The sequence below is a fragment of the Loxodonta africana genome, chromosome 5 (genome assembly GCF_030014295.1).
Source record: "Loxodonta africana isolate mLoxAfr1 chromosome 5, mLoxAfr1.hap2, whole genome shotgun sequence".
Lineage (NCBI taxonomy): Eukaryota > Metazoa > Chordata > Mammalia > Proboscidea > Elephantidae > Loxodonta > Loxodonta africana.
This window is the reverse complement of record NC_087346.1, coordinates 64406019-64425465: the sequence shown is the minus strand read 5'-3', so window position 1 is coordinate 64425465 and position 19447 is coordinate 64406019. Positions and strand designations below refer to the sequence as shown.

The 19447-nt window shown below is 37.7% G+C and overlaps 1 protein-coding gene across 3 annotated transcripts in view; it reads right to left on the bottom strand.

Moving 5' to 3' along the window:
- Positions 1-1510: 1510 nt before the first annotated feature.
- PPM1K (protein phosphatase, Mg2+/Mn2+ dependent 1K) overlaps positions 1511-19447 on the bottom strand; it is a 30523-nt gene continuing 12586 nt past the window's right edge. For all 3 annotated transcript variants that reach the window (XM_023553263.2, XM_064285577.1, XM_003414085.4), the window contains 4 exons: positions 14226-14391; positions 13899-14043; positions 12398-12532; positions 1511-7317 (listed from right to left, as the gene is read on the bottom strand). In XM_023553263.2, coding sequence (XP_023409031.1) covers positions 7186-7317; positions 12398-12532; positions 13899-14043; positions 14226-14391 — 578 coding nt within the window. In that variant the 3' untranslated portion in view covers positions 1511-7185. The remainder of the gene's footprint in view (positions 7318-12397; positions 12533-13898; positions 14044-14225; positions 14392-19447) is intronic.

The following is a 19447-nucleotide window of genomic DNA, read 5'->3' as shown; positions in this document are numbered from 1 at the left end:
TATCCCTGGTTCCACGTCCTCTTCTGAAACTGGCCTGAATTTCTGGCAGTTCCCTGTCGATACACTGCTGCAGCCATATTTGAATGATCTTCAGCAAAATTTTGCTTGTGTGTGATATTAATGACATTGTTCTATAATTTCCACATTCGGTTGGATCACCTTTCTTGGGAATAGGCATAAATATGGGTCTCTTCCAGTCAGTTGGCCAGGAAGCTGTCTTCCATATTTCTTGGCATACACGAGTGAGCACGTCCAGTGCTGCCTCTGTTTGTTGAAACATCTCAGTTGATATTCCATCAATTCCTGGAGCTTTGTTTTTCACCAGTGCCTTAAGAGCAGCTTGGACTTCTTCCTTCGGTACCATTGGTTCCTGATCATATGCTACCTCTTGAAATGGTTGAACATTGACGAATTCTTTTTGGTATAATGGCTCTGTGTATTCCTTCCATCTTCTTTTGATGCTTCCTGTGTTGTTTAATATTTTCGCCATAGAATGCTTCACTATTGCAACTCAAGGCTTGAATTTTTTCTTCAGCCATTGGAGGAAATGCAAATCAAAACCACAGTAAATATCATCTCACCCTGACATTACTGGTATGAATAAAAAAAAAAACAGAAAATAACAAATGTTGGAAAGGCTGCAGGGAGATTGGAACTCTTTATGCACTGCTGGTGGGAATGCAAAATGGTACAATCATTCTGGAAAACAATATGGCACTTCCTTAAAAAAGCTAGAAATAGAAATACCATATGATCCAGCAATCCCACTCCTAGGAATATGTCCTAGAGAAATAAGAGCTGTCACACAAGTAGACATATACACACCCATGTTCATTGCAGCATTGTTCGCAATAGCAAAAAGATGGAAACAACCTAGGTGCCCAGCAACAGATGAATGGATTAAAAAAAAAACTATGGTACATACACACAATGGAATACCATGCAACGATAAAGAACAATGACAAACCTGCGAAGCATCTCACAACATGGATGAATCTGGAGGGCATTATGCTGAATGAAATAAGTCAATCACAAAAGGACAAATGTTGTATGAGACCACTACTATAAAAACTCATGATAAGGTTGACACCAAAAAGAAACAATCTTTGATGGTTATGAGGGAGGGCAGAGATGGGAGAGAAAAACACTAAATATACAATAGGTAACTTTGATGAAGGGTAAGACAGTAAAAAATACTGGGGAAGCCAGCTTAACTGGTACAAGGCAATGTCATGGAAGCTTCATAGACATATCCAAACTCCCTGAGGGACCAAATTATAGGGCTGAGGACTGTGGGGACCATGGTCTTGGGGAACATCTAGCTTAACTGGCATAACATAGTTTATGAAGAAAATGTTCTGCATTCTACTTTGGTGAGCAGGATCTGGGATCTTAAAAGCTTCACCCCATCTGGAGCAAGGGAAAGATTAGTCAAAAAGACTAATGGACCACATCTACCACAGCCTCCACCAGACTGAGTCCAGCATGTCCAGATGGTGCCTGGATACCACCACTGACTGCTGTGATAGGGAGAACAATAATGGTCCCAGATAGAGCTGGAGAAAAATGTAGAACAAAATTTTAACTCAAAAAAAAAAAAAAAGAGAGAGACCAGACTTACTGGTCTGACAGAGACTACAGAAACCCTTAGAGTATGGCCTTCCAACACCCTTATAGCTCAGCAATGAAGTCGCTCTTGAGGTTCACCCTTCAGCCAAAGATTAGACAGGGCCATAAAGCAAAACAAAACTAAATGGGCACACCAGCCCAGGGACAAGGAAGAGATGGCAGGAGTGGTCACGAAGCTGGTAATTGGGAACCCAAGGTTGAGAAGGGGAGAATGTTGACATGTTGTGGGGTTGGCAACCAATGTCACAAAACAATATGTGTATTGTTTAATAAGAAACTTGTTTGCTCTGTAAACCTTCATCTAAAGTACAAAAAAAGAAAAAACACACACAATAGCAACTGCAGAGCATTAAATATTTCATTATTAAATACATTTGGCTTAATATTTAAAATATTTCAATGCCTCCTTCCCCGCTAACATAAGCAAAAATTAATGAACATATACTTCAATGTATTAATTTACTCAAGAAATGTTAACAGTTGCTCCTTATTGTTAAACTATGGACAGCGTGCTAGGTACAGAGTTTGAACAAAAGAGAACAGACCTCTGCAGCCATGAAGCTTGCCATGCCACCTTTGGGGAAACACTCTAGAAGAGGTCCTTCTGCCAGTGGGATGTGAAATTATTACATATTATTCAATCAATGCCAAGACATTAGAAATTATCCTAGTTAACTGCACAATGAACTGAATTCCATAGTATCACTGCCAAACATCTATTTCTAGTTTTTAATGCAAGATTGTTGCAGGAAATATATCACAAAATTATTGAAACCATTGGCAAACCATTGTAGAACTCAGCATGGCCTTTTTTCTAAGGGACCAACGTACATTTAGGAGGAGGAAAATAAAAGAGAAGAATTTTGTTATAGATTGTGGCAAAAAGATTTAAATAGATAAATAAGCATATATGTATATATATACATGTTTTCAAACATTCAATTAATTTTGACAACAGCCATAATTTGGCTAGTAACAAATTTCCAACTGTTCTTTCACTTATCAAGTCGGTAGAAACTCCGGTGGCGTAGTGGTTAAGAGTTCAGCTGCTAACCCAAAGGCTGGCAGTTCAAATCCACCAGGCACTCCTTGGAAATCCTATGGGGCAGTTCTTCTCTGTCCTATAAGGTCGCTATGAGTCAGAACTGACTTGATGGCAATGGGTATTGTGTCAGTGTGCACAGGGTCTCATACATAATAAACGTTGGAAAGTTTTTTTTTTTTTTAATTTTAAATTGTGACTTTTATTCAACCGCACATAGCTTTAACTGAGAGGCATGAAGAAGATGGAGATCCCTGTCCCAGTTCTTAGAAATAGAAAACATCTAAAACAGTTCATCTTGGGTTTGTGCTTTGGTTTCATGGTTTTCATGAGGCTTGTTCAACACATGCCAGCAACATCTGGAACTGGGAGCGTTTCTGGTTCATTGCAGTAAAAGCTGGCTCACTTGGCTGGTTTCTCTGCAGGAAGAGGCCCAGGAGGCAGCACAGCAGAGTCTGCAAGTGCACCAGAGGCAGCAGCCCTGGGCCGGGAGTGACGTGCTTCTGCCTAATGAGAGAGCAGTCATTTGGTCTGATCAAGGCAGGACCCAGCAGGTAGAGAATCACCACCCAAGGACGGGAACTTCACACTGCTCTGCACCTTACTTTAGCCCAGCCAATTCCCTTTCTCTTTGTTGGTAAGTCTTGAAGCCAAATAACAGAGCTGGATAAAACAAACAATTAATTAATGCTTGTACTTTATTAAAGCAGTGTTTTGAACACTGACAAAAGTGATTTTAGTCTGCTCACAGTTACTTGAATACATACACTTAAAAACTGAGTGGCCAAGGCAGCAATTACATCAATTTGCTATAGGAAGAAAACACCTTACACCCAAGTAGTACTTTGGTAAATTATAAAACAAATGTACAAAAGAGCACTTCAGTAGAAATTATTTTGTGACATACTGAGCTGCTAAATTCTGTACTGGAGTCCAATGTCAGAAATCTGGAGGTTTGGGAAGAATTTCATGACTTCATAGCCCAGAACATTCAATACAGCCATCAGTGGACCATTCCAACCACCTAACAGCCAAAGGGAGCTTCTGAAGAGTCCGTCTGTCTCATCCCTGATGCCAAAAGCAACAGTCATCACTATTTGCTTTGTTTACTTTGTAATAGACATGACGTTTTATTTTTAAGTCATCCAGATTAAGTGAATCTAATAAATACAATAAGATGGAGCCCAACCAAAATTTCACATCACTTTTCACAGACATGAGAACCACTGAGGTGCTCAAGGAAAACACAAACACGCATTTGGCTATTCAACATTAAATGTGAATTATCCCATTCCCCGCCTCCCAACCCAGAGATTTTACTATCGCATTAATATGAAAATAAATCCACGCCTGTTCTTAGAAATGAAACCAATGTCCTGTCTTCTAAGAGGCAACATAGGCCTCTTCATTCTCTGCTGAGATTCTAAACAAGAAATCAAATTTCATTTTAATAGGCAGTATGTCTAGAAAAGAATTTCTATTTTTTAGATTATGTGCTGATAAGTTCTTCAAAATAAGTAATTAAAAAAAAAACTGTTAGAATTCAGAAAAAGTTCACATCAGAAGATAAAAAGAATGAAAACTGCTCCCTCCAAAATGGATTTTTCCAGAAAACGCATAAGATCTACTGACTTTGAAGAACTTAAGAAACATAGAGATCTGTAACAAAGGAACGGGTTATGGAAAGCGAGATTACATTTACTTTGGAATATATAAACTGCTTAAAAACCTACACTTGTGAAAAATCACAGTGCTTTTAAAAATATTCTGCCAAACACATTTTGGCAACACATATTAGAAAGATGATTCATACACTACACATAAATGAAAGGCAAATATAAATACAATTGATTTAAGTTTTATCATATCAATATAATTTATGCCATACCTACACTCACATGGCAATACCCACGTGGCAAATTCACAGTTATAACTAAGAAAACTATATTTAGAGCAGTCTTTGTTTTTTTCTCTTTTCACTACTATTTGCATAACTTTCAGTAATAAAAGCCTAATACAAGTATGCTTATCTTTTATGGATTAGAACAATCTCCATTTTAAGTTACTATTAACATTGTGGAAACCCTAGTGGTGTAGTAGTTAAGAGCTACAGCTGCTAACCAAAAGGTTGGCAGTTTGAATCCACCAGGCATTCCTTGGAAACCCTTTGGGGCAGTTCTACTCTGTCCTTTAGAGTCGCTATGAGTTGGAATCGACCCGATGGCAAAGGATTTGTTTTGTTTTGTTTTCCTTTTTTATTAACATTGTGGCTTGAAAAACATAAACACCAACATGTTTTATCCTGCGGTCAAATTTGGCTGGTTTAGGGTTTTAAAAAGTTTCCAGGTAAAGCGAAGTCCACTCCAGACCATAGAGCTACAAATTTCTCTTTGTCAAACCTGATAATCCACCTCAATCCATCAATGACTCTTAGGCTTTTGAATTTGATAGCATCTCTCCCTAACTTAGTTTTTAAAGTAATATAGGGAGGAAAGTAATATGAAGAATTTAAAACAAAAATGAAACCTGCATCTGTAAAATGTCATTTTTGTGCTTTAAGAGTTTTTGTTTGTCTGTTTATTGGAAATTCTCCATACTCCTAAATGAAGCTTCCATATTTCCTTGCCAGACCTATGGCAAGAGCAAGACCATTTGCCAGCTTTCTTAGTCTACCTTTGGTTCCTCATTTCTCAAACAATGAATAGGAGACTATATATAGTCTTTCCTGTAACATTCTTCCTTCTTTCATCTAACTTCCTTGGGGAAAAAAAATGAAGTATTTACTCAGCACTGCTTTTTTTTTTAAAGAACAATTCCTGAGTAATATAGGCAAGAAAACTCAAATTTTATTCTACTCCTGAGAAGGTGAACAAAAGATGTGAATATTTATCTTGGGCCCTCTTCCATCTTTTAAGTCTTAATATAAAGCTTAAAGGAGAAAAAAATCAACTCTGAAAACTGAGAGCTGAAGGTATATACTGCCTCAACATTTTCTTTTTGGTTTCTTTTTCTTTTATTTCTGCAACAAAATTCCATGCCATTTTTAATACTCAGTATGTTTTCACATCCTATTATTTTACATGCAAATTACCAAATAGCAAGGTAGCTTCAACGTGCTGACTCTGTTACTACGTTTTCCAGGTGAATTACCAACCCTAAAGTACTTTTCTACTGTCATTTTTAATCTGCTACCTTATCTGCCAATAACCACTGGTTCTGTACTATAAGAAAACTGTCCTCAGCTTCTCATATCAATAATTTAAAGCTAACTGGTGAAGGAGCTCTACAGGTTTGTTCCCTTTAATGTTATAATACTCCAAAATATCCATCTATACAAACAACCACGTATAATACACTTCCATACTATCAGGCAGAAACAAACTGCAGATAAAATTTCAAAAACACATTCAGAGATTCACATTTTAACAGCAAAAACATGCGGAAAAAAGAAGTATGATTTTGCATTGCTAAATTACATAGCAAACTGAAATATATAGAGAATGTTTTCATGCTTGCTTTAGATTTACTCTTTCTTGTAAGTCTTTGGAACGAGCAAAAAGAAGACATACATCAAGTTATGTCTATTAGCAATATCCTTCACTGTGGTATTATTATTCTTACTAACAAGAGATCCAACTTGCTTACTCTATACAAAAAGTGATATACACATAAAAAAATAACAAACACAACACATCAAGTTGGAGATAACAAATAAGAACTTTAAACAAAATACTTGATACCGTCAGTATTTAACCTTGTATTGCTTTGACCAAAGGACTCTTAAATGCTGCATTCTTTCTGACATTAAGAAATTAGTCGCATCTATGTAGTATTCGTGCCTACAGAAAAACAGGAACAAATGATGGCGAGGCCCTGGGGACACAGTTCACAGTTGAAATACACAAGTACAGTGTTCATAAGTATGTGTATCATTTAGCCATGCCACAGTATCTGCAATAATTTTTTTGCATTGTTACGTTTACCAGTAAGTGGTCTAGAATATAAAATTCAGTAACAGAAACCTCAGTTTTACGCTTAATCCCTGGTACAGATGTTCAGAATAAACATTTGCAGATAACACACTGAATAGTTGTCAAAATGCTGACTAATTTTGAAGAACTTGAAGACGAGAGCCTGTTCAAGTGAATAAAGAACAAAAACAACCAAAAGAAACCCACAGGTGCCTAGGAGTCTTAAAAATTAGAAATTTAACACTCTCATCAAGTGTATCAAAACCATTTCTCACTTGCTCATGAAACCCATTATTCACTCAACTTGGAGACTCACAATAGCTTAATTACACATATCTTTATACTAAGCATATTAAGCTGTACATACATACGATAGGTGTTTATGAAACACTACTGTGTAAGTAGTTACAAGCTTTACATTAACTTGTGGACTGACTTAGTCACAGGGTCACGCTGGTACAGGTGACTGTTTTGATCTTATCAGTTTCCTGACACGCTTAGTGAACGAACTACTGCACAGAAAATCTCAGTCCCAGCAAGCTCTCAGGCCCATCGTCCACTGGAGGCAAAGCTTCTGCTGAATGAGAAGTTGATTTCGGAGTTCTTATACTTTCCCCAGGCACCAAAAGGCACTACTACTGCAGTACTGTTATCTTCTGTGCCATACTGTATTGCCTACAAGGTTTGGCAGGAAGGAAGAGAAAAACATTGGAAATTAGAGTCTGTACGAAGAGAAATCTCATGGTGACCCCATATGCGCAGAGTAGAACTGTTCCATAGGGTTTTCAAGGCTGTGACCTTTCAGGAGCAGCTTGCCAGACCTTACTTCCAAGGCACCTCTGAGTGGGTTTGAACTGTCAACCTTTCAGTTAGTAGTCCAGTACTTAACCATTTGCTTCATTCAGGGACTCCCATATGGGGCTGCCATAAGTCAAGATCAACTCGACTGCAACTGCCAACAACACAAAGAGAAATCGCCTGTCCTCTGGAAGGTCAAACTCTTTTTACACACAGCTACTAACCTGATTATTTCACAATGGTTTGATTTTTTTAACCCTGTATTAATGCCTACATAGATTATTAGATTGCACAGGTAATAACCAATGACCTAAACAACCACATTAACTATCTTCAACAGTAGCAATTTTGGCAATAGGCACACCAGTGACTAAGGTACAGTGCAGCTCCTGAAGAAGAAAATGCACGCAAAGCACTTAGTGTAGGGCCTAATACATGGCAAGGGCTTGATAAATGTTGGCTTTTACCTAGCAATTCTGCTTCAGGAATTCGAACTAAAGAAATAATATCCTATGGGAATGGATGTGCATAAAGATACAACTATAAGAACGTTTATTATAACCAAAAAAAAAAAAAAACAAATCCACTGCCGCTGAGTCGATTCCGACTCATAGTGACGCTGACTATATTGTTCGCTATTTGAATTAGTTTCTAAAATTGATTTACAATTCTCCTAATGCAGGAAATTTAGTTAAACTCCTTACGAAAGGGAAAAGTGGGTATAAACTAAATTTCCTGCATATGAGATGTTTATTATTGTTGTTGTTAGGTGCTGTCAGGTCAGTTCCTACTTATAGCGATCCCGTGCACAACAGAACGAAACACCGCCTCGTCTTGCGCCATCCTCACAATCGTTATGCTTGAGCCCATTGCTGCAGCCATTGTGTCAATCCACCTCATTGAGGGTCTTCCTTTTTTTGGACGACTCTCTACTTTACCAAGCATGATGTCCTTATCCAGGGACTGGTTCCTCCTGACAACATGTCCAAAGTATGTGAGATGAAGTCTTGTCATCCTTGCTTCTAATGAGCACTTTGGCTGTACTCCTTCCAAGACAGATTTGTTCATTCTTCTGTCAGTCTATGGTATATTCAATGTTCTTCACCAACATCATAATAAAAAGGCATCAGATCTTTGGGTCTTCCTTATTCATTGTCCAACTTTCACATGATTTAAAACATCATCGCTTGGGTTGAGTGCACTTTAGTCGTTAAAGTGACATCTTTGTTTTTAACACTTTAAAGAGGTCTTTTGCAGCAGATTTGCCTAATGAAATGTGTCTTTTAATTTCTTGACTGCTGCTTCCATGGGCATTGATCAAGAATCCAAGTAAAATGAAATCCTTTACAACTTCAATATTTTCTCCATTTATCGTGATATTGCTTATTGGTCCAGTTGTGAAGATTTTTGTTCTCTATATGATGAGGTATAATCCATAGGGAAGGCGGTGGTCTTTGATCTCCATTTTATAAGGATGTTTATGATACTCCTTATAAAATGGAAAAGTGGGTATAAACCAAATTTCCTGCACGAGATGATGTTTATTATGTCCTTGTTGTTAGGTACCGTCAAGTAGGTTCTGACTCATAGTGAACCTATGCACAACAGAATGAAACACTACCCAGTCCTGCGCCATTCTCACAATTGTTGCTAAGCTTGAGCCCATTGTTTCAGCCACTGTGTCAATCCACCTCACTGAGGGTGTTCCTCTTTTTTACTGACCTTCTACTTTACCAAGCATGATATCCTCCAGGGACTGATCCCTCCTGAGAAAAAGTCCAAAGTATGTGAGATGTAGTTTTGCCATCCTTGCTTCTAGGGAGTATTCTGGTTGTACTTCTTTCAAGACAGATTTGTTCGTTCTTTTGGCAGTCCATGGTACATTCAATATTCTTCGCCAACACCACAATTCGACACACAATTCGAAATTGCCAATTCTTCTTTGGTCTTCCTTATTCATCATCCAGCTTTTGTATGCATATGTGGTGACTGAAAACACCATGGCTTGGGTCCGGCACAGCTTAGGCACAGCTTAGTCCTCAAGGTGACATCTTTGTTTTCAATATTTTAAAGAGGTCTTTTGCAGCAGATTTGCCCAATGCAAATTTGATTTCTTGACTACTGCTTCCATGGGTCTTGATTGTGGATCCAAGTAAACAAAATCCTTGACAATGTCAATCTTTTCTCCATTTATCATGATGTTGCTTAGTGGTTCAGTTGTGATGATTTTTGTCTTCTTCATGTTCAGTGGTCTCTGATCTTCATCAGTAAGTGCTTCAAGTCCTCTTCACTTTCAGCAAGAATGGTTGTGTCATCTGCATAATGCAGGTTGTTAATGAGTCTTCCTCCAATCCTGATGCCCCGTTCTTCTTCATATAGTCCACACAGAATACCAATTGAGATGTTTCAACAAATGGATGCAGCGCTGGAAGTGCTCACTTGTCTATGCCAAAAAATTTGGAAGACAGCTACCTGGCCAACTGACTGGAAGAGAGCCGTATATATGCCTATTCCAAAGAAAGGTGATCCAACCAAATGCAGAAATTATTGAACAATATCATTAATATCATACACAAGTAAAATTTTGCTGAAGATCATTCAAAAGCGGCTGCAGCAGTATATTGACAGGGAAATTCAAGCCAGATTAGAGGACATGGAAAAAGGGCTGTCATTGCTGATGTCAGACGAATCCTAGCTGAAAGCAGAGAATACCAGAAAGATACCTACCTGTGTTTTACTGACTATGCAAAGGCATTTGACTATGTGGAGCATAACAAATTATAAATAACATTGCCAAGAGTGGGAATTCCATAACACTTCATTGTGCTCATGCAGAAACTGTACATAGATAAGAGGCAGTCTTTTGAACAGAACATCAAGGTTGTATCCTTTCACAATACTTACTCAATGTTCATCATACTCCTTGTAAAATGGCAAAGTGGGAGTAAATGAAATTTCCTATGTTAGGATAATTGTAAATCAATTTTAGGAACTAATTCAAATAGCAAATGATATGGTCAACATTGTCAGAAGCACTTGGGATTGTACTTGACACCAAGTGAATTTTAAAACACCTCATAGTGTGGGGCTGCAATTGTGAAGTAAAGGTTGAGAAAAATATCTGATGAAAAAGGCTTGAATAAATTATAAAGTTTTACAAATAAATTGAAAGATTAAAAAAACTGACAATGTTGGACAAAGTACTAATGTACTTAATATATAGGAAATTCATACAATAAACATGAAAAGGATAAACGCATCAATAAATATCGTGCCAAGAGAAAAAAAAAAGCAAAACAGCAATCCATGAAGAAGAAATATAAATAGCTAACAAACCCATGCAGGGCAGTTAACTCCACTAACAAAGAAAAACACAAATTTAAATCAAACTTTAATTTTCTAACTATTGAATTGAAAAAAAAAAAAGAGTAGTTACGATAATCACAAACTTGGAGAATCACAAACTCTAAGACATGCTAAAAAAAAAGACATGCTAGTGAAGTATAAATTGATGTAATATTTCTGGAGGGCAATTTGGAAAACTTACCAAAAGCTTTAGAAAACTGTCTTTCTTTTGCCTAGCAATTTTACTTCTAGGAACTTAACCTAATAAAGTAATAACTGAAGGAAATAGATAAACACAAAGATATAGATACAGAAATGTTTATTACACTACAGTACTCGCTATAATATGGAAAAGTGAACATAAATGAAATTTGCTGACTGGTGGAACTTTTAAATAAATTATGGTACATAAATATGATGGAATACTACGTAATCATCGCAAATAGTGTCCTTGTAAATTACAACACACATATCCGCAAGACAAGTAGGTGAAATTGAGTAAGAAATGCTCATTCATGGAATCCGCCCATCTCCTTAATTTCATGGGCACCCTGTTGTGGAGCCCTGGTGGCGCAGTGGTTGAGAGCTTGTCTACTAACCAAAAAGTCAGCAGTTTGAATCCACCAGCTGCTCCTCGGAAACCCTATGGAGGCAGATCTACTCTCTCCTATAGGGTTACTGTGAGTTGGAATCGATTCGATGGCAACGGGTTTGGTTTTGGGTTTTCTGTTTAGCACAAATTAACGTATTTAACATAATAACCAAATGAAGAATTGTATTGACACATTGAAAGGGATATATTAGTGTTTACTATTATTATTATTAATTATTGTTTTTATTATCATTTCAAGGGGTGTGTAAAGTCATAAAATAATCATAGCACATCTCCTTGGCCTATTAATTGTGATGGTTAAGGTTATGTGTCAACTTGGCTAGGCCATGATTGTCAAGCATAGCCAAATGATGGTTTGGCAGGTATTATGCAATCATTCTCCATTTTGTGATCCGATGTCAGTTGAAAGGCCGGTCAGTTTCCTTAGGGGTGTGGCCTGCATCCAATGTATATGGATGTTCCGGCAAAGCTCGCCCTGTCTGGATCCTGCGCCTTTAACTCCTCATCCTCTGACCCCTGGTTCTTGGGACATGAGCCAGCAGCTTACCGCCTGACCTACAGACCTTGGGATTTGCCAGCTCTGCAACGCTGTGAGTCAGGAGAAGCCTCCAGCCTGATGCATGACCCATGGATTTGGGACTTGCCAGCCTCCACAACTGTGTGGACCATTTCCTTGAGGTAAATCTCTCTCTCTCTCTATATATACATATGTATATGTACACATATACATGCTTCACTGGTTTTTCTCCTTCAGAGAACCCGGCCTAAGACATTTATCTTAACTATTCAGGGGAATCCCAACAATTTTTAAATGGAAATATTATGGAATCAAATGTAAAGTTCACTGTAATATTGAAGCTAGAACATAAGACTTCAAAGAAATCTCAAGCCTGTAGTGGTTCAGGCTGCACCCGGACCACATGCCTCGGGCTGTCCTTTACTCTCCTCCCCCCTTGGAGCTTTTCTAGAGGCAAAGTAGGAGAAGCTCTGCTGTGTCACCTGTTCAGTCACCGCATGGGCTGCTTCAGTGGGATCATGGCACTGATTGACAAAGTCACAAATCTCTTGACTATTCACCATGAAGTTAATTCCATCTGTAGTGAGGACCAGGAAGCTGTCATCAGCATGATGGAGCTGCAATCAGAACCAAATGTGTATGATTACAAAGCAGACGCTCCCTTAGAATCTTTAGAATTCAAAGATTTTATCTGTTTTGCTGAATGGCTATCTCTATAATGGCCTGTAAGAACATCCAGCCAGCATAGCTATGCACTGTGAATAATTCATCTAACTCTACTAGGCTAACAAGAGTGGAAAAGGAAAGGTTGTATTTAGGGCAAAAGTAGTAACATTAGTATCAGCCACTGAGGACAAATGTAGTATTTACTTAGTAAGAGCACAACAGAATGCTGAGAGGCAACTCTATGCAGTGGTAGTGGTGAGGAGCACTGTCTTTGGAGCCAGGGGTCCTGGGTTTGAAGCCTAGCTCTATTATTCAGCTGGGAGAGAACAGAGGGGTTGACATCTTTATGCCCTAGATTTGTTTCCTCTGTAAAACGGGGATAGAACTACCTGTTTTGAACAGAGCCTGGTGCATAAAAAACAAAAAACGTTGCCGCCAAATTGATTCCAACTCATGGTGACCCCACGTGTTACAGAATAGAACTGATCTATAGGGTTTTCTTGGCTATAATCTTTACAGAAGCAGATTGCCAGGGCTTTCTTCCACAGTGCTGCTGGGTGGGTTTGAATTGCCAACCTTTAGGTTTGTAGTCCAGTGCAAACCCTTTCTGCTACCTAGAGACCTTACGGCAAGCCCTATGTCAGTACAGAAAATAAATATAAGTGGGATACTACAAAACACAAAATTCTTCATTCAATTAACAACACTGTCATGTTGAAAGCCTGCACTATGCTGCACCAGGTCTGACAGTAGGCTCAAGGATTTCAGAGAGGAAAGTGTCAGCTCATCAACTGACCGTGTATTGGGGCAGTTTAGGAAATGGGGGCATTGATTAGGAGAATACAAAAGGTGCCACGGAAATAGAGGGAGGGCATATATGTAGCCTGGTGAAGAAGTGAAGTCAGGGACAGCTTCCAAGAATAACTAACACTGGTTGATGAGGTGCAGGTGGGAAAAGGAAACAGAGGCGTTCTACCAAGAGAATTCCATAGCTGGGGTGAAACAAAAACCACTTGTTGTTATTGTTAGTTGCCATCTAGCTGGCTCTGACTCACGGAGACCTTACGTATAACAGAAAATGTTGCCTGGTCCTGTGCCATCTCCACAAATGTTGGTGTGTTTGAGTCCGTTGTTGCCGCTATTTCGTCAATCGTCACATCTTAGGCCAGGAAAATAGTCTTATTTTATCTATCCTTCCACAAATTACTCCCTCTTAAAAATCATTTTTGCTTCAACTGATGCTTCCAAGAAAGCTTCTAGCTGGAGACAAATTCTGCATTCATTCTTTGGACCAAGCGTTTGCAAGTCCCTTCTTACCTTAATCCTCTTCGTTTCAGGTTCTGCAATCACACCACTGGTTTTAAGATCCAAATCTCCAATACTCCTTGTCATTGCAAGTCTGCCATTTACGTGAGGCTGTCCCAAACTATTCCAAGCTACAAAGCCACCAGATTTCTTGATCCTGGTCCAGAAAAAGTTAAAAGGCTAAGATGTGATATGTATAAAACCGTAGCATTTGTACGAATATAAACTTAAGTCACTGTTAAACTTAAGCATTGGACCAGTTTAAAAATGCAAAATTACATTTCTATTTTGAACTATAAACACCATCCCCACAGAATAACTGATCAGTGGAGGTAATACCTTTCTTTTTCATCTTTCCTTTCTGGAGTATGGTCAATGGTCAGCTTCATAGATTTTCCTTTTCTACACAAAATAGCCCGGCTGTCCCCAACACTGGCTACAACCAATTCAATACCATCTCGCAATAGGGCTACCGTCGCAGTAGTGCCAGAGGTCAGAAGGGTTGCTACAAATATTATGAGAAAGTACACATTAGTGACAATCAAATGGCTGGATGTGTAATTTTTATCACAAAATAAACACAAGCATGATAAACTACTGTTGAAACGTATCATTCTAATTTAACTAGAGCTATGCAAATAAAATACAAATCAACAATGAAGTAAGAACATGCAGAGAAGGAAATAATTTAGTAACAAGGCTCCATGCAGACAGAAAAAGTTGCTGACCTACTTTGTTAAACAAGGCATCACTGCCTCCAAGTGGCATCTATTTATAAAAAGCAGATTTGACTTCAATTTGTAACTACATTGACACCTTTGAATGCCCATTGGATGTCAGGGCTAAAGGTATTAAAACTCAAGTAGATTGGCTAATGTGGCAGGATGACTTAGGTCTACTGAGCTCATTCAGGCAAGCAGACTTCTCTGTAATCTATGGACCCAGAAGGCTTTCCCTTCCATTTCTTACTCTCATTCTGTGAAAGTATTATCAGTTAGGCTATATGAGCTACGCCAAGGGCATCTCATTTGCTCTTCAAGTGTTATATATTCAATATTGTTCCCTTATACAACTGTTTTAATTTTACAAATTCACCAGAAAAAAAAAATCTTAAAATGGCTAAAGACGCACATTCTTTTCTGTTTATCTTTGTTCTCAAACAGGAAACAAAGTTACAGCCATCATTTTATCAGCAGAAAATGTTGAGTCATTCCAGTTTTCCACAGGCTTGATGTAGTTTAACTCCTAGCTTCAGAAGAATCTAAGAGAGTCTGCATCCAAATGCTGTACAGTACTGTCAAGTTCTACTCCTGTGGCTCTGCTTGGACCCAGAGCGCTCCAAGAATGTTTATTTTCTCTAATAACAAAATTAAATGTTACTGGGCTTGAGGTTGCCACTGCTTCTTCTATGCAAGTCAAAATGTATTACATATCCTTCTGTGATTTAGTCTAAGAGTGTCTGTCCTAAGTTCTCTGCCACCGGTTTAATATTTGGAAGTGCACTGAGCCTTGCCAAGAGTGAGCATACTGTGAAATGATAGGCTAAAAATAAATTGGAAGAAACTGAAAAGAGAATTTATTTAAAGCAGGTACTGTCTCCAGTAACATGGTTAATTCTTTAAAGCATCTAAAGAAAATACTCAGGTGCTCATCCAGAGGTTATTTTGACTTCAAGAATATATATACATATATATATATATTTTTTTTTTTTTTAGGAAAAATGAAATCCTATGTAGATTTGACTGGTCAAGGTTCAATCTTTCTAAAATTTTTTTTCAAAAGATAGTTACTTAAACTTCATCAATTGTTTTGGAGAGAAACATATATACGTAAAACATTTTTTTCCAATAAATATATGAAAATACCTGCTTTAACCAGAAAAGTAAAATGGAAAAATGAATAAACCCTGCACAATCTATATCCATGCCCAATTTACTTTGTTAAGGGAAAGTATTTATTGTTGCATTATCTTCCCATTTATCTCGATTTTGGAACTGTTGTGTCAAAGTAATAATATCTTTGCAGTTCTAAAATATCTCATATATTTGTCATAAATGTTTTAACATATGCATCGGTGATGTTTATATTAACAAATATTTATTTTTATTTAACTTAAATTATCAATTAAAAGATTTAACTTAAGGTCCCCAAAACAACTATATGACAGGATTCTTACAGTTTAACAACTGTGATATTTTCAAGTGACTTAACAGGCCAGGCAAGAGAATACAGGCATTTACTCAGATACTATCCGTCCAGGGAGTTTCAGTATTCTTCCTCTTGGTTTAAACTACGTCTCAGCAGCAGCTTTAAAAAAGCTGTTTGCAATTGGCTGCACCAAAAGCATTAAAAGTTCATACACGAAAATCTCAAGTTTAACTGTTCAGTCTCATAATTCATGGCCCTGCCACCTAGAAAGTTAAAACAGCTAGTGTTTTTACCAATTCAACTTCACAGTTCCAAAATCCTGGGATTTATGGGAAAGCTTTCAAACTAACTGTTGTTTCTAGTTTGCTAAGTGTCTAAGACTATAAACATTGGATCAGCATTTATTTCCATTTAACATTTAACATGGAAGTAAAAATTTTCATGTTTTACCCTAACAACAAAACTATAAAACTAAGACATCTTTCAATAAGTTCTTAACACTCACTGGACAATTTCTACTGCAAGTCATCTCAACTAATGGGACAAAGAGGATGTGAGAACCTTCCAGTAGTCCAGGCTAGGAACCGCTGGACTCCTTCACCTGGGACAAAATTAAGCAGATCTCTTTTTCCACTGAAGCCCAGCATATAGCGTCCACAGGCTCCAGATCTAGAGCTGCTGACCAGGCACAGTTCTCTGCCACAAATAACACGCACAGAGGCAAATAGGAAATTCACCCAGGAATTGTGCTCAAACATTACAAACCTGCAACACAGGGGAGGACAGAGAAAGAGCTGCAAAGTAAGGGGAAGGGTTTTTATTCTGGTGAAAATGTCACTGGCAAATTACATAATATTTCAGGAGATGCTAAATCAATGGTTCCAAGCTCAGTTTGCTCCATGATGGTATTCTGTAGTTTGAGCCTTTTTTTTCCTCCTCATCAGAGTAACATATCTTTCTTAGTTTTATGGCTTCTCAGGAAGAAAAAACTATATTCACATGCATCCACACCAAAACACGTATGTGGGGACGCTGACACACAAATGTACACTCATACGTGTATACTCACACTTACATATGAACACACACACTCCCTTAAACTCAACTTTATTGAGTTGCAAAACAAAATAAAACTTGTTGCCATCAGGTGGATTCTGACTCATAGCAACCCTATAGGACAGAGTAGAACTGCCCCATAGTGTTTCCAAGGAGTAGTTGGTGGATTCAAACTGCGAACCTCCTGGTTAGCAGTCGAGCTCTTAACCACTGTGCTACCAGGGTCTCAGTTGCAAAAAGGTGCTGTAACTTTGGTAGCAATATCAGAATTGTCCCAGTAACAAGAGGGAAAATTCACTAATTAATACCTGACGAGCAGTACATACTTACAGAGAATGCGAATGACAGTATGACACCAAATTACTGGAATTTAATTGTAAACCAAGAAGAAATCAAAGCATCTCTTATACCAGATATAAGGAGTAACACATTTTTTAATGGTGCTTAGAGGAGGAATTTCGTATCTAGGAGGCATTTTTCAAGTAGAATCACTGACTTAAAGTTATTCTTTAAATAAAGGCTAGTAAGGCTCTTGAGCTCTAAAGCATGTTTATAATTTTATATAATTCATAAAATGGGTATTTCTGCAGCTCTCTCTTTCCTCCAGTGTTGCAGGTAGACAGATCAAAAGAAAAATGATCAAGATTTTAAATGGTAACATAAAGAGTAAAAGCTGTACTTTTCAAAGTATAACGACCCCAGTCATATTCCATCTTAAATAAGAGATATGTATAAACTAATACAGTTTCAATACTTATTAAAAATGAGTGTTCTAGGCATGTACGGCTTATGAACACCAAAATCAAAGTAATGAGCTGAAGCAGTAACAGCACAATAATATTATCTCTTCAATGCTGTCCCTATTTATTTTTTTTCTTTTGGCTGCCCCCAGCATAAAAAGAGTACTCAAAAATGTTGCCTTTACAACACTGGTTATTTTGTAGCTTAATTCTTCCATAAAGAAAGCACATAATAGGATGAGCATGGAAAGTTTCCCATGAGACTCACAATGCTGCCATCAAGGTCTCCCACTGTGAGGGTCAGAGCAAGTCTTCTCTTTCAGATCCTTTTGTCTCTTGTTGCTTTCAAAGCTTAAGCAATCTAGAAACACTTTCAAGAGTTTATGGGACGTATAGGATTATGATCTAAGTTTTCTACCACCTGGTTTATTTTAAGTGGTTTTCTCTGTTCTTAAATAAACAATAGATGAATAAACAGGCTATCATTTGAATTTATTAGCAAGTTTCATTAACTATAAAAATACACATTATGGGTATAAATTGAATGAAAAAAATTCAAAGATAGTAACGGCATTAGCTATTTGTAAAAAAAAAAATATTTTTTTTTTGGTAAATAAGGGCAAATTCAAAATGCATTAACAACAAAACAATGAAATAGCTGGCAATTTCTTAAGGGCAATAAGGTGGCCTTATGCTTGCTGTTTCTTGGTAAGTGGCAATCCCATTTTGTTTCACTTCAAATTATCCCTGGGTTAAATTGAAAGGTTTTTTGTTAGTTGCTGTTGAGTCATTTCCGACTCATGGCAATCCCATGTGTGCAGAATAGAATGGCTCCACAGAGTTTTCAATTCTGTGAACTTTTGGAAGCAGATCACCAGGCCTGTCTTCCAACATACCTCTGGGTGGGTTTGAACCACCAACCTTCTGGCTAGCAGCCGAGCACTTAACCGTTTGCACCACCAGGGACCTAAATTTAAAGAGTGAATATTTTAAATACTAATGAGATAATTTGAAATGCTTTAAGCAGATGTGAGGGCTTTGGCACTAAAGCCTTGAAAGAACAAAAATTTCTTATTTTCACTTTCTTATTTCTCTTAAGAAAACTAACGTGGTTTGGTTGAGCGGTGCTCCTTCCATTTATACCTGAAATTTCACCATTAGTGATTCATCAGTATGGTTTAGCCAATCTCTTTTCACGATTCTGCTACTTAAGTTCAAATCCATCCAGGAGAGCCAACTCATAAAAACTCATTTGTTGTTGTTGTTGTTAGGTGCCGTCGAGTCGGTTCCAACTCATAGCGACTCTATGTACAACAGAAAGAAACACTGCCCGTTCCTACGTCATCCACACAGTCAAGCCCATTGTTGCAGCCACTGAGTCAATCCATCTGGTTGAGGGTCTTCCACTTTTCTGCTGACCCTCTACTTTACCAAGCATTATACATTACATAAATAATTTGGTTAAATCAGCTAATATGATATTCAAGAAACAAATTACAATAACTGTAGTGAGAAGAGTAGGCAGTAGAGATCAATTCAGTCCAAATAATTATTGATTATTGAGTACCTTTCAGATTCCATGCAAGTTGTTGAACACTGGAGATTGCTAAATAATTA